General features: G+C 40.6%; 1 protein-coding gene across 1 annotated transcript in view; it reads right to left on the bottom strand.

Moving 5' to 3' along the window:
• Positions 1 to 12,825, bottom strand: part of LAMA3 (laminin subunit alpha 3) — a 118,652-nt gene that overhangs the window by 13,677 nt on the left and 92,150 nt on the right. The window contains exons 50-61 of the mRNA XM_032680153.1: positions 12,685 to 12,795; positions 12,475 to 12,586; positions 10,475 to 10,642; positions 9,152 to 9,348; positions 7,636 to 7,752; positions 6,945 to 7,096; positions 5,497 to 5,638; positions 4,794 to 4,893; positions 4,304 to 4,420; positions 4,041 to 4,220; positions 2,035 to 2,177; positions 840 to 1,016 (exon numbers count right to left, since the gene is read on the bottom strand). Coding sequence (XP_032536044.1) covers positions 840 to 1,016; positions 2,035 to 2,177; positions 4,041 to 4,220; positions 4,304 to 4,420; positions 4,794 to 4,893; positions 5,497 to 5,638; positions 6,945 to 7,096; positions 7,636 to 7,752; positions 9,152 to 9,348; positions 10,475 to 10,642; positions 12,475 to 12,586; positions 12,685 to 12,795 — 1,716 coding nt within the window. The remainder of the gene's footprint in view (positions 1 to 839; positions 1,017 to 2,034; positions 2,178 to 4,040; positions 4,221 to 4,303; positions 4,421 to 4,793; positions 4,894 to 5,496; positions 5,639 to 6,944; positions 7,097 to 7,635; positions 7,753 to 9,151; positions 9,349 to 10,474; positions 10,643 to 12,474; positions 12,587 to 12,684; positions 12,796 to 12,825) is intronic.

Here is a 12,825-nt window from a genome sequence, read left to right on the forward strand (position 1 = left end):
CTTTACTAAAAGCTAGACTCAACATCTGTGAAACAAAAAAGATGTTCAGAACAAGTCTCAGTGAAGGACAGTGTTTCCTACTGAGGTGACTGAGAGTAGTCATTTTCCAAAGAAATTCATACTATATTTCTTCCACATACCATATTTCAGAAGTAACAATTAAAATGCTGTCAATAGATATCCTGGCCAGTTATTCAGGTGGATAAAGAGGTGAAATTCACTGTAGAACAACTACCTTTAAACAGCTTTCTGTGTATGCGTGACATTCACTACAGATACAGCTGCTGTTAAATATTGAAACTTAAAAATGCATTCAGGAACTGCATGCAGGAAATTTTTAAAATGTTTGACGGTGATGGAGCAAGCCTGAATGCACAAGCAGGTCTGCATTATTCTGCATATTCAGAAGTGAAAGAAATAAAGAGCCAAAGGGCTGAATTTTAAGACTGAAATTACCACTTCTTCTTAACCAACAGAGAAACTCACAGTGACTTATACTGTGAAAAGAGTCAAAGCTGTGAGGCAGGAGTTGGGCTGAGTTTGTGCTGACTGCTGCAGAAAGTGTCAGTTCTGACAAGACTGTGTGCTGGTATCCATGACAGAGAGGTAACTTCCAAAGGAGCAAAACAGCAAAGAATCAAAGGGGAAAGCAGTCAGCCCCAAAAGTTACTTTGCCACTGAGGGAATCAACAAAACACTTCTACCACCATATATCAGCAATTATAAAGAAATAGGCCAACATGAGCTATAAACTTCAGTCAAAATAGACCACTTCCCATTCATTTCTCAAAACATGATGTCTGTTCTAAAAATCAGATTAAATATCAAAATATACCCACATCTTTACTACCCAGGTACAGTACAAACTTATTTGATGCCCTTTCAGGAGCGTCTAATCTTTTCTGAGGTCTTTGGAGAAATAAAGAAAGTGAAGTATAGCCTTTCAGATCTTCAAGGTTGCTCGGAGGTCGAACCTCTACACCGGAGCTGCCATTGAACCTCATAGGAATAGCAACCTGTTAAGAAAAACAAAATTCAATACATTATAATTATCTCTTTCTACTAATTCTACTTACTTTACTGTTGTATTTAATTGCAAAGTAACCTATTACATATCCTAGCCATGTTTTAGCCACCAATTACTAGAGATTTGGACTCTGATCCTACCAAACAACATAATTAGGAAACAGACTGGATAATACAGTAATCTGTATTATCAATACTCACTTAACACAGCACTTTTTTATTTCAGACATCAATTAACCAAAGGATGTGCCCTGCAGCTCTAAAGAGCAAGACTGTGAATTATTTAGATGTCTTACATACACATCCTGAAGCTTCACTTAGCTGGACTTGACTATCAGTTGGGAATTATAACGCACCTCTGATACTGTAAAGACATGTCCTATTACAGCTATTTGCACCATGATCACTGATTCCTCTTACTCACTGTAACTGTAGGTTATTTGTGATGATCTCAGGGATGCTTCTCAGGGACCTGAGACCACACTATCCCTTCAGCACCTACAGCAGTTACTTACATGGAGAAAGAACAGTCTAGTCAGAAGATGCTAGCAGCCAACTTCTAACATCTTGGAGCAGCTAGAGAAACGAGAGCACAGAGCTGCCCAACTTTTTTGGCAGTGTCAAATTTGCTCAGTTGGCACACATGGGTGGAGAGCCCTGCCCCTAAGCTGCAGATCCAACTCTATGCCTGCTGTCAAAGCCACAACAATGTACCTTGGAAGGCAAGAGGCTGTTGTACAAACAAATATTGCAGAGATGCCCTGGAAAAAAACCTAATGGAAGAAAGGTGTAGCAGGATGATACTGTATCCAGTCCTTCTTATGTACAAATTATTATGCTTCCCATCATCAGTTACTTTAAATGCTGGGTGGTGCTGTTGAATTAAATTTATGTCTGGTCTTTCACATACGTTTCAACAAAATTATTTAGAAAGAGAAAGAAGAACAAAAGTACAGTTGTGTGTGCAAAACACTGAGGTCTAGCATGACTGCAATGCTCACGACAGACCTTATTTGCAGCATCTCTTGCCTGCTGAATCAGTTCTCTTATGCGATTTATGTTCTCAGAGATGTTGCTTATTGGCATCAGCTGTTGGTTGATACTCCTGATCTTGCTGAAAAGGTCTGGAAGTTGGTTTGTCAAATTTTTCACTGCAGTGAAAGAAAAAAATAATAGATGCCAAACAGGAAGAGGAAAACAAGATGCAAAAATGTGGTATCACTACACAATTACCAGAAATGCAGTGGGCAGAGTGATGACAGAACTCTTTTTACTAGTCCTACAATATTAGGAAGTTCTCACTAAACTAGCAGTTTATACAGAGATTATTGTACTCCTGAAATTTGTGGCCAAAGGTATTTGCAGAAGCAGTCAGAATCAGCACTTTAAAAAATGTCTTAGATAAAGGTCCAGAAAAAAATATTAAGTAGAACAGCAATGTGGTCTCTAACATTATTATCCAGTGACTGTGGATGCTATGGGAGGATGAGGATAAAGGACAGCAGACGGGGGTCAGGCTTACACGCATTCCTGAGTAGCATCTCCTGCTGCCACTGTCAGAGAGTGAATACTGGGCCAAGCACACTGCTGGCCTGACTGAATAGGGCATGTCTTATATTCTTGTGTCAAGGTTGCTAGTCAGTACAATTTAGTAGTGAGCCTTACGGTATCTGGGCACGTTTATTTCAGCAGAAAATACTATGAGAATTTCCATTATAACAAGAAACAATTTTTCATCTTCTGTGACTACAAAAAAAACCAAACCAAACCAAACCAAAACCAAAAAACAAACAAACAAACAAAAAACCTCACCCTGAAAGTATCTGAAGACTGCAACTCTATAATGAAGAAGGCAAATAAAATGAAATACAGACCTATCATTTTTCTAAGTATTACTTATAAGCCAGTCTTGTATCTGCAGGGATGACTTATAACTCTGCAATAATAACCAGGACTAGTGCTTGTATTTATCTTATTTAAAATGTTTCCTCTCACTTGACTTTATCAGATAAATCTGCTGAAAAGATGTAAACCAAACTTGTTTGGGATTGTGATTGTCCCTTTTTTTGTATTCAGCACAGGCTCTATGTAATCCATTTCACTTAATTTCAGCTAACAGACATCTAGCCTAAGCTAATTGTCTAGATCCCTTCTCTACTCAGTATAGTAGAAAATCACATAATTACAGGGTGGCTGAGATTGGAAGGGACCTCTGGAGGTCATCTTGTCCAACCCCTGTGTTCAAGCAGGGCCACCTAGAGCCAGTTGCCCAGAATCGTGTCTAGACAGCTTTTGAATATTCCCAAGGATGGAGACTACACAACCTCTCTGGGCAACCTGTGCCAGTGCTCAGTCACCCTCCCAGAAAAACAAAGTGTTTCATGATGTTCAGAGGGAACCTCCTGTGTTTAAACCTTTTACCCCAAGAGCACATTGCTGGGTCATCTTCAACGTGGTGCCCACGAGGACCCCCAGGTCCTTTTCTACAAAGCTTCTTTCCAGCTTGCCCACCTGCTCAACATATACTGCTGCAGGGGTTTAATTCTCCTCAGGCGCAGAACTTCTCCTTGTTAAATTTCATGAGGTTCCTGTCAGTCTATTTCCACAGCCTGTTGAGGTTTGTCTGGATGGCAGCATGACCCTCTGGTGTATCAGCCACTCCTTCCAGTTTTGTGTCATGAGCAAACTTGCTGAGGGTACACTCTGCTCCCTCGTCCAGATCATGAATGAGAACGTCAAACAGGATCAGACCCAGTACTGAACTCTGGGTTACCCTGCCAGTCACTGACCTCCAAGTCTTTAGAGACCAGTCATGGCACCAACTTTTAACACGTACCACAGGATGGCCTGAGTCACTCTCTGCTCTGCCTATCCCTTTCTACTGGCAATAAAGGAAGCTCAGAATACTAGCTTAGTCTGTGTGCCCAAATTTTAAATGTCTAAACGTTCCATTGCAAAACTGACCATGTTCACCTAACAGTGATTTGGCAGATCCCACACAGCACTTGCAATACCTGAATTGTTTGCCTCCATCAGTGCTTTACTGAAGCCAGCACTCTGTGTGCTTCCATAGGTACTCTTAATTTTTTCCACATCTGCTTGAATTGGGAGCAGTTCGTCCCATACATTAGTTGTGACATCCTCAGCACTTTTTACCATGTTCTTTGCACTGGTGATGATGCTGTTAATGTCATCTGAAACACACAGAAGTGCATGTGAAGGTTCTTATAGGAACAGATGAAAGAGGTAGAGCAGAAGCGGTCGCTAAGTAACTGACCTCTGTTTATCCCATTGAGATTATTTTGAACAGTGACAAGATCAATCTGCAGGGTATTCTTCTTTCCATCAGCAACATCAAGTCTTTGCTTTATGTCTTCAAGGTTTGGACCAAGAGCTGCAAAACAGTAATGCCCCATGTGAATTTTAAACAAAACTACCACCTTTCTGTTGGACAAGGACCAGCCTGCACTCTTACAAAGCTTGTGTTGCCACTGAGCATTGAGTACACTGCAAAGAAAGAACAAGACACAGGATTTGCTGGGCAAGAGTACTGCAAAGGTATATAGCATAGCAGAAGCAAGACATCTACTTTCCCACCTTTTACCATTGGAATTAACCATCACAAGATGTCCCACTGTACTAGAACTAAGTTTTATTTTTGGTTAAACAAGTGACGCAAAGCTTTTGCTGAATTCTGAAAATTTATGCTTCTATGGAAGCTTCTCATGCTGTGCCAACATTATTACTAACACTTTCTTTCTTAGTACCTTGCAATGTCCTTTTAGTCTCCTGTGCTTGATTCAAGAGTGTACTGCTCTCAGTTTTTAACCTTGCAGCTTTTCCTGATAGGTCTTCTCTCTTCACAGTCTGATAACAGAAGCATGGTACTGTAAGATTGCTTCATAATTATATTAAAAGTTAAAGAGTAAAAGAGGTAGCCCAATTGAATTAAAAAAGCCCAAACTATACAAGGGCAAAGATCTAATGTGAAGAACACCACCTTTAGAAACAATTATCAAGATTCTTCTAGGGATAATACAACCTTGGTCTTTAACAAACTTCAGGTAGATTTTGGGGCATTAGGAAGAAATTACTAGCATACAGCTGTTAGATGTTAAGGCTCTGCTGAAGAGCTTGTGGGCATTAGTAGTGCAAAGTAAAAGAGAATACCTGAAACCACCTCCAGTGATTACCAGGCTTGCCTTATAAGATCTCCTTATTTTGCACTGAAAGCAACAGTCAGTACTCATATGAACAGTCTCACCAGAAAGGCAGTGAGAAAGGCCTGTTTAGTGGTGAGTCCAGGCTAATTCCTGAACATGCAGAATAGCAACTCATGTGATGGTCACAGACAAATAAAGCATGACAAGACACACAGGTCTTTGATTTCGGTGCCTCTCTGACAGTTAAAGAAAACAAAAACCTAGTTGTAACAAGTTTACCATGATTTGGCCACTTACAGGTACTTACCAATAAAGCTGAGTCAGCTGCTTTCCCAGCTTGGTTGGCTGCTTCCTCTGCTGCCTTGATGGCATTAATAATATTGTCATAGGCAGTAGAAGCTTCCACAGCACAGCCTACCAACTCATCCTTCCTGGCACTGTTCTTTATTCTGTGGGAAAAAGGGTAAAAAATGCAGCCTTCTGCAAAGGCTGTGGACTTTGAGAAGTATTCTGAACAGATCTGAACTCAGTCTTTTTTTTCTGCAAAAATACGAAACTTGGAAGCAGAACAATACACAAAGATTCTTCAGAAGACAGGATGAATTCTGGCACGTGGAAAAGCACAACTGTGGGCCTCCAAAGCAGCCTTTAAATGATTAAGATGGAGAAAATTTACCAAAGCACATGGCCAATACAGCACCTCAATCACAGCCCTCCAAATACACTTCAGTTAAGAGGAATTCATAGAACTGTAGATTCCAGATCATCTCTGGGTGCTTCAGCATCCTAATGAAGCACAAAGATGGAACAATTACAAGACCTTTCGTGTTTTCCGCAAGAACCAGCACAGCAGCTCTGGAATCAGAAACCATAGACAAAATCTCTTCTATCCACTGCCCGTGAACTATACAATTGTCCAGTATTAGCTGCCTTGTATCTGTGAGAACAGTGTCGTCTTAATTGAAAAAAATAACACTGAAAACTAACAAAAAAAACTAATGAAAATGTGGGGGGTTTTCACTAAGAATTTTCCAGCTGAGTTAGGTATTTCGGAATTTAACTTTTTGAGGTTTTCTAATTGGTGTAATGACAAATGCAAATAATTTGCACAGGAAAAAATAAATCAGGATTTCATTTTTTTTTTTCATTTTGTTCTGATGTACCACAGAAGGCCTCCAAAAACTCCCATAATTCCAACACAAAGTACAAAAAATGGAGAGAGAAACACTTGATTCCTATCAAGTTCATAATATTTTTGTCTTTCTAGAAGATTCCTTGGAAGGATGAGAAAACTATAGGAAGTCTTTTCCTTAGTAATGCTAAGCAGGTGTGTCTGAAGACTGCCAAGATAGCATTTCTTCCAATTATTTGCCTCAATTCACTGATATCATAAAAGCATCCCTGAGTACGAGTACTGGAAATATCTACAAAAAAAATATGCTAAACATCTTCCTACTCTGTACATGAGGACTTTCTCTTGTTAGTAAGATGTTAATGAAGTGTTAGTGCAGCAGTATAAAACAGTATTATGGGAGTTTGCACCTCTGGGGGAAAAAAAATCAGTGAAAATACAGGAAGAGCTGTTTTGTGGAGAAAAAAGAAAACTTCCGTACATTGTGAAGAAGCAGAAAAAGATCAACTTAATTTCTCTGTAACTTTGCAAACAGTTATTAAAGCAAGTGAAGTTACAGAAAGACCACTACAACCATGGATGCTCTGTACAAAAATTACTCAATTATAGGAATGGCAACATACTCTTCCAATTGTTTTGCCAAGTCTTCCAAAGATTTGGCGTGTTCCTCGGCCCTCACTACCAATGGTTCTTTGCTTGCTGATGAGATATTTGTCAGTTTTTCATTCATATCCTTCCTTGCTCCATCCAGCTGAGCAGCCAGGCTTTCATATTCCTATGGATTTATAAAGATAAAATTTTATTTTATTTTATTTGTACATGCTTGATTTTATACTTGTCTACTTTAGTGTTACATATACTTTGCATCTGAGGAGAGCAAGGGGAAAAACATCATGTTCCAACTTACTCTGCAGGTTATTGGAAACAACTGCTAGTCATTACATTATGCTTCCAGACCCATTACATAAAAACTGAGTCAAAGACTCTTCTAGCCTACTATTTTGTCTCTGGCTGTGGCTGAAAACAATTGCCCAGAAAGAAATACAAGAATATCACAACTGCTTATGGTATTTCTCACAGACCTTCTCCCAGATTCTGACATCTGCAGTTCAGTATCTTCCTCAGACAGATCACAACCCTCAACAAGCTTCCCTTACAGACACCTGTGCAGGCACACTCCTTTTTCATCCAGGATGGGCCGTGAGATCCTTTGTTGTGAGGCTCAAACAAGCCTCGTCTCCCAGCTATGCTACCCACTACAGTGACAGCAAGATATTGGGGTTTTTAACCTTGTGTTAAGAAGGTAAACTATACCTCTTTGCTCTTTTGCAGTAATCCAAGTACACTGTTAGCTTGTGTCAGGGAAGATCGGGCAGAGCTCAGAACATTCAAGATACCATTCTGTTGTACCTTTGTCTCCTCAATCCGTTTCTGAGGGAAAAAGAAAAGTTGAACAACATGTGATTGAGTTAAAAATAAGGGGTAGGAAAAACCATATCTACTCAATCTAGCTGGCAGTAGGATTTACTGAAGGTACTGTTGCTGTGTTAAATGCCTCTAATGTTTAGGAAATAATGCTATCCTATTAGAAGGGAAAACTCAGGAGGTCTGCACTAGTACAGCATAAAGCTGGACAGCAGACTGCAGTAGTTTAGTTACTAATAGTCAAAATAAAAGGAGTATGGGTCAGCTGAGATGAACTGTCGAGACAGGCCATCTAAGTGTCTGATATCTCAAACCTGGAAACTTTAAAAGCAGCTCCCTGGTGACTACCTTGATCTTTTGTGTTCTTTGAAAAGCATGAATAAAATGGTTACACTATCCCTTCATCTGGGAATCTTACCAAAAAGGAGGTGTGAAATCTCCCCACCTTATCTTCTTGAAAGCTTCGAGGGGATTGAAGCCCCTTGGTCTCAGGCAGCCCTGTGACAACCCACAGTGTAGCTCTAGGATAATGGCACACCACAAACACAGCCAGACAAGTGGTGCTGCAGGTAAGGATGTGTAACTCTCTTCAGCTGGGCTTCTATCATTGTAACGTGTCAAATCTCTCTACCACAGAAGTGTATCAGGAGATGTAAGACCTGTACCTACGCATCCATCTTTTAACACAACTGTGCACACTTATGGAACACGCATAATGTCTAGTCCATGAACACAAAGGTTCAATTAAATATTAAAATGGACAGTTGAATGAAGGAATTCTTTTGTTCAAGCAGTGTCAGAAAACTGTATGGACATGAGTGTGCTGAAACAGTGATATATTTCAGCAAAATCACAATTAAAAGAATGGGTGCTGCAGCACACATTTCTTGTACTATTTTACCATAATCAAAAATCTCTAAAAATCAAACATTGCTCAGGAAGGACAGGTGTTTCTTGTCACATTTCTGATGAGACCTCAGAAGCAGTTCTGTAGAACATTAATCCCAAATAATTTAACAGTATTGCACACATATCTGCTCCCATCTTTCATGGCTGCTAAAGCCAAATACTTTAAAGCACTTACTACAAGAAGTACATCAGCATCATGAATTTGATCTAGAATAGGAAACAAAACCACTAGTGGCAGCTGAAGTGCTAGGAAGAGACTCTTCTTCCCTGCTCTTACCAGAGTTATGTCTTGGTCACACTGTCCTGGTCACACAAAGAGGCCACAAGTGGGACTAGACTATATTTATACCTATCCATACACACATTAAATGATGGAAAGAGACCCTGGAGAAAGCCTACAGAATTAGTGCTGCTTGGCTTTGTAAGGTCAAAAGCAGCAATCAAAAGCTTCTTATCTCCTGAGTTCTAACTTTCTTCTCCAGAAGCCCAACATTACCTTAATGTCTTCCAACAGAACTCCATTATCTCTGTTTAAGTTTTCAGCCTGCTTGATTTGCCCTGTTGCATCATTCAGAGCTTCACGAAGGTCAGCGATTTTGGATTCATATTCATTCAGTGAATCCCTCACAGCCTTAATAAGCCCATTATTTTCTTGGTGGTACTTTTGTAGTTCATTCTTAATACGTGTCAGTACTGCAGTATTGGGACCAAAAAGAAAAGTTTTTTTCAGAGAAGAAGAGAAGCAGAACAAAGTTCAATCAAAAGGGCTTGACATTTAGGATTAGAAAGCTGTGCTTGTGTGCACTGAGCATCCTTTGCAGTGCTAATCTCAGTGTTACTATAGCAGAGACAGTATTCAGCATCTCACTGGATCAAATCTGCTCACTAGTTTACTGCTGCAGACACAGAGCACAAATAAACATTTTCTAAATTACCTAAGGGTGAGGCTGACCTGCAAATACTAAATAATTTTCTTTTTTTATAATATGGAACTAACACAACTTCATCAACAGTTTCAACTGCAATGTAGACATCTACAACTGCAGTAGTCATCAATGTCTCCCCTTTAATCAATGGAGAGATATGGGCCCATGTAATCTGAAAGAGAGCAGGAACACAAAAGAGATCAAATTAATCTCTTAAGAGTGCTATTTCACTGCCTACAAAATAGGATACAGTAGAATTTCTCAGAGGTAGGTATCAAAGTTGGGGGAAACTAACTATGACTCTTAATCTCTTACGTTCCTCAGCTATGCCCCTGGTTAGGAGATACGCCTGTGACATTGCTGTTCTTGCTGTCTTTCATGTCTGAAATGAAGTTTCTGAACGTCCCAGTCAAACGTGTAGAGAACACAAAAGGGAGCACAACTAGTGCAACTAGAGCTTTTGACTTTCCTAATCCTTGTATGATCTGGCCCGCAAACTACTCTAGCAGCTTCTGAAAATCTGTTGTTAAATTAAACCCGTAATTTCTCTAAAATAGCTGTACATACCACAGCCTACGTATTACAATACACAGAAGTGCTGCATAGGTGTATTATAATGGCTACATCTTTATTTTACTGAGATTGATCTAATTACAAAAGAAGTATCTACTGGGTTTCTTCCCCAACTCAACTCAGTTTCTTCCAAAACAAACTAAAAATGCCTTTAAATCCCCTCCAAAACTACCACTTTCCTGTTGACTAACAACCGCTACAGATCCCAGGGATTCACTCCAAAAGGCCCCTCCCTGCACTCCATCCCAAACAATCAATAATGCTCCAGTTTTAAGACTGATCTTTCTGGAGAGTAAGAAGCTGAGAGAACAAGCACTTACACAGCTGAGCTTCTGTTCGCTCCTTCTCTGCCTCGGCTTGAAGTTGGCCAAAGTTACGGTTTCGCATCTCCTTCATCATGCGTTGAGCTTCTGCCAGTTCTTCAGAGGCATCTCCCAAGGGCAAGCTGTTACCTTCTGCATTTGTACCAGCTATTTGTTCCAGGAGCACTGAAAAAAAAGCATTGTCAAAGTCAAAGAGAGAATGAGCTCAAGCCTATTCAAAAGACACAAATGACAGCGCAGATCTCTTTTCTGAAATAGACAGGCCTATTCCTGAATTCCTTAATGAAGCTGCTCCATTTTGCATTAATTCTATTAAGATGAAAAGTATCCCATGTCACACAACCAGAGCTAGTAAGATGGCATTGAGCTTGAAATTTGTCCCGAATGACCAATTTCACAGCAATAATTTTAAGCTTCTAACTTTAAAGAGCCTATGATGGCAACCCAGAATAAAGTTAGACTTAAGTCAGGATAGTCAATTTGTTGTTCTAAATGTCCCTGTGGTGAAGCTTCTCTGTCCCTATTCACTCCATAGGAAAGGCAGGCTCCTAAACAAACATTATATATTTGTCATGGTTTGAGATAGCCCAAATTCCAATTCCCTAGCTCCATCCCCCCTCCCACATCTCAACCCAATGTGAGATGGGTTTTTTCCAGACAAAACACAACCAGACTCAGAATGGGGAAAGGGAATATATTACAATGACTGTACAAATAAATACTACAATACATTATACACACGACTACAACTATCTCTACCATGACATAAGTATTTACAATGGATCAGATCTCTTCTCCCCTCCAAATAAAAGTCCAGGAGGGAAAAGAAGGACAGATCCCTTCCAGTCTCTCAGGGCAGCAGCTTCTTCAGAGTAGCAGTCACTAAGCAGCAGCATCTTCTAAGGCAGCAGGCTCTCTCTGTCTCTTCTGTTTCTTGTAGCAGCTGATAGCTGGATCTCTGCCAGCACACACGAGGGGGGGTATCCCCCTCGGCCACTCGTCTCTCCAAACGAGTGGTCTTCCGTGGGCTTCGTCACCCCAGACAAGGTTGTATCACCACGTCATATCACGAAGCACAGGGGGTCTTCGTGACGGTCTGGTATCTTCAGGAGATTCAAGCTCCTTGCAGGGCCTCTGTGCCCTGTCTCAGGCTGCGAGCTTCTTTGTAGCTTGCAGCAAGGGAGGGCCCTCAAGGCCAACCTCCCACACCGTCCTGGCTGAGCTCTCAGGACGTCCGAGCTTCTCAGCTCCTCTCTGCAGTGCACATTGCACTTCAAGGCTCTTTCAAGTAAGAGTCTATCAACTTCCTCCTTCCAGGAGGTCTCAAAGGAGTTTGGGGGGTCTGGTATCAGTTCTTACCCCCAAGAACTCTGTAGAACTCAGCTGCTGACTCTTCTTCCCTCAGGTCTCCTTCCAGGAGTCCCTTCTCTGGTGCTGCATGTCTTTGTTGCTTCTTCGGTTCAGTTCTGGCTGCTGCTTTCTCCGGCCACTGCCACGGCCACTGCCCACGATGGAGAAAACATCTCCCAGCATAACTATAGGCACCTAGCCCAGCATTATGCTGTTCCAGGTCCCCACAGGCTCCAGCTGGGGCTGGGGGGCCAAAGCCCCCCCTGTGGGGCTCAGAGCCCCTTCCTTGTGGCTCACAACATGGCCACCTTCTTCTAACCTCAAACTACAACCCTTCTCTTCCGGTCTGGTTGTGATATGTTTACATTTTTTGCAGGAGCGCTCATTGGACAGAAATTCAAAACTTCCAGGGGTTTCCACCCCTTGGGGTCTACCACTTTTCTTATCCTCTGGGGGAAAACAAAGTCTAAACCACTACAATATTAGATTTCTAATAGGAAGAGTGAATTCCAGAGCTATGACTAAATTCTGACTTAAGAAGTTGTTTTCTAACAAAACCTCTCCTGCTTAATTAAGAATATTGTAAATAAATTGAAAAGATTCCATAAAAAAAAAATCATGTTACGGAGTTAGAAACTATTTTTTACCTTGTATATTGTTGACAACTATTTGTATTCGTGAAACCAAATCCTTTCCTTTCTGATGAGTTTGGCCAAAATTATTAAATAATCTCTCAGCTGCTTTGTAGTTCATTTCAGCCTAGCAAGGAAAAAAAATAATAGATTAAAAATATCTGGATACAGCATGCCAATATATACTCAGAAGATATGTATTTTTAAATTGATTTGGTAAGTCACCTTTTCCTGAAGAGCATTTACATCACTATTTAGTTTAGTGAATTCTGTCTCCAACTCATCTACCTTTGAACCTTGATTATGAACAACAGAACGGTAGTTGTTCAATAAGACCTGAAAAGAAAGGAAAAAATAAGCCAATAA

Source organism: Chiroxiphia lanceolata, chromosome 1 (assembly GCF_009829145.1).
Source record: "Chiroxiphia lanceolata isolate bChiLan1 chromosome 1, bChiLan1.pri, whole genome shotgun sequence".
Classification (NCBI taxonomy): domain Eukaryota; kingdom Metazoa; phylum Chordata; class Aves; order Passeriformes; family Pipridae; genus Chiroxiphia; species Chiroxiphia lanceolata.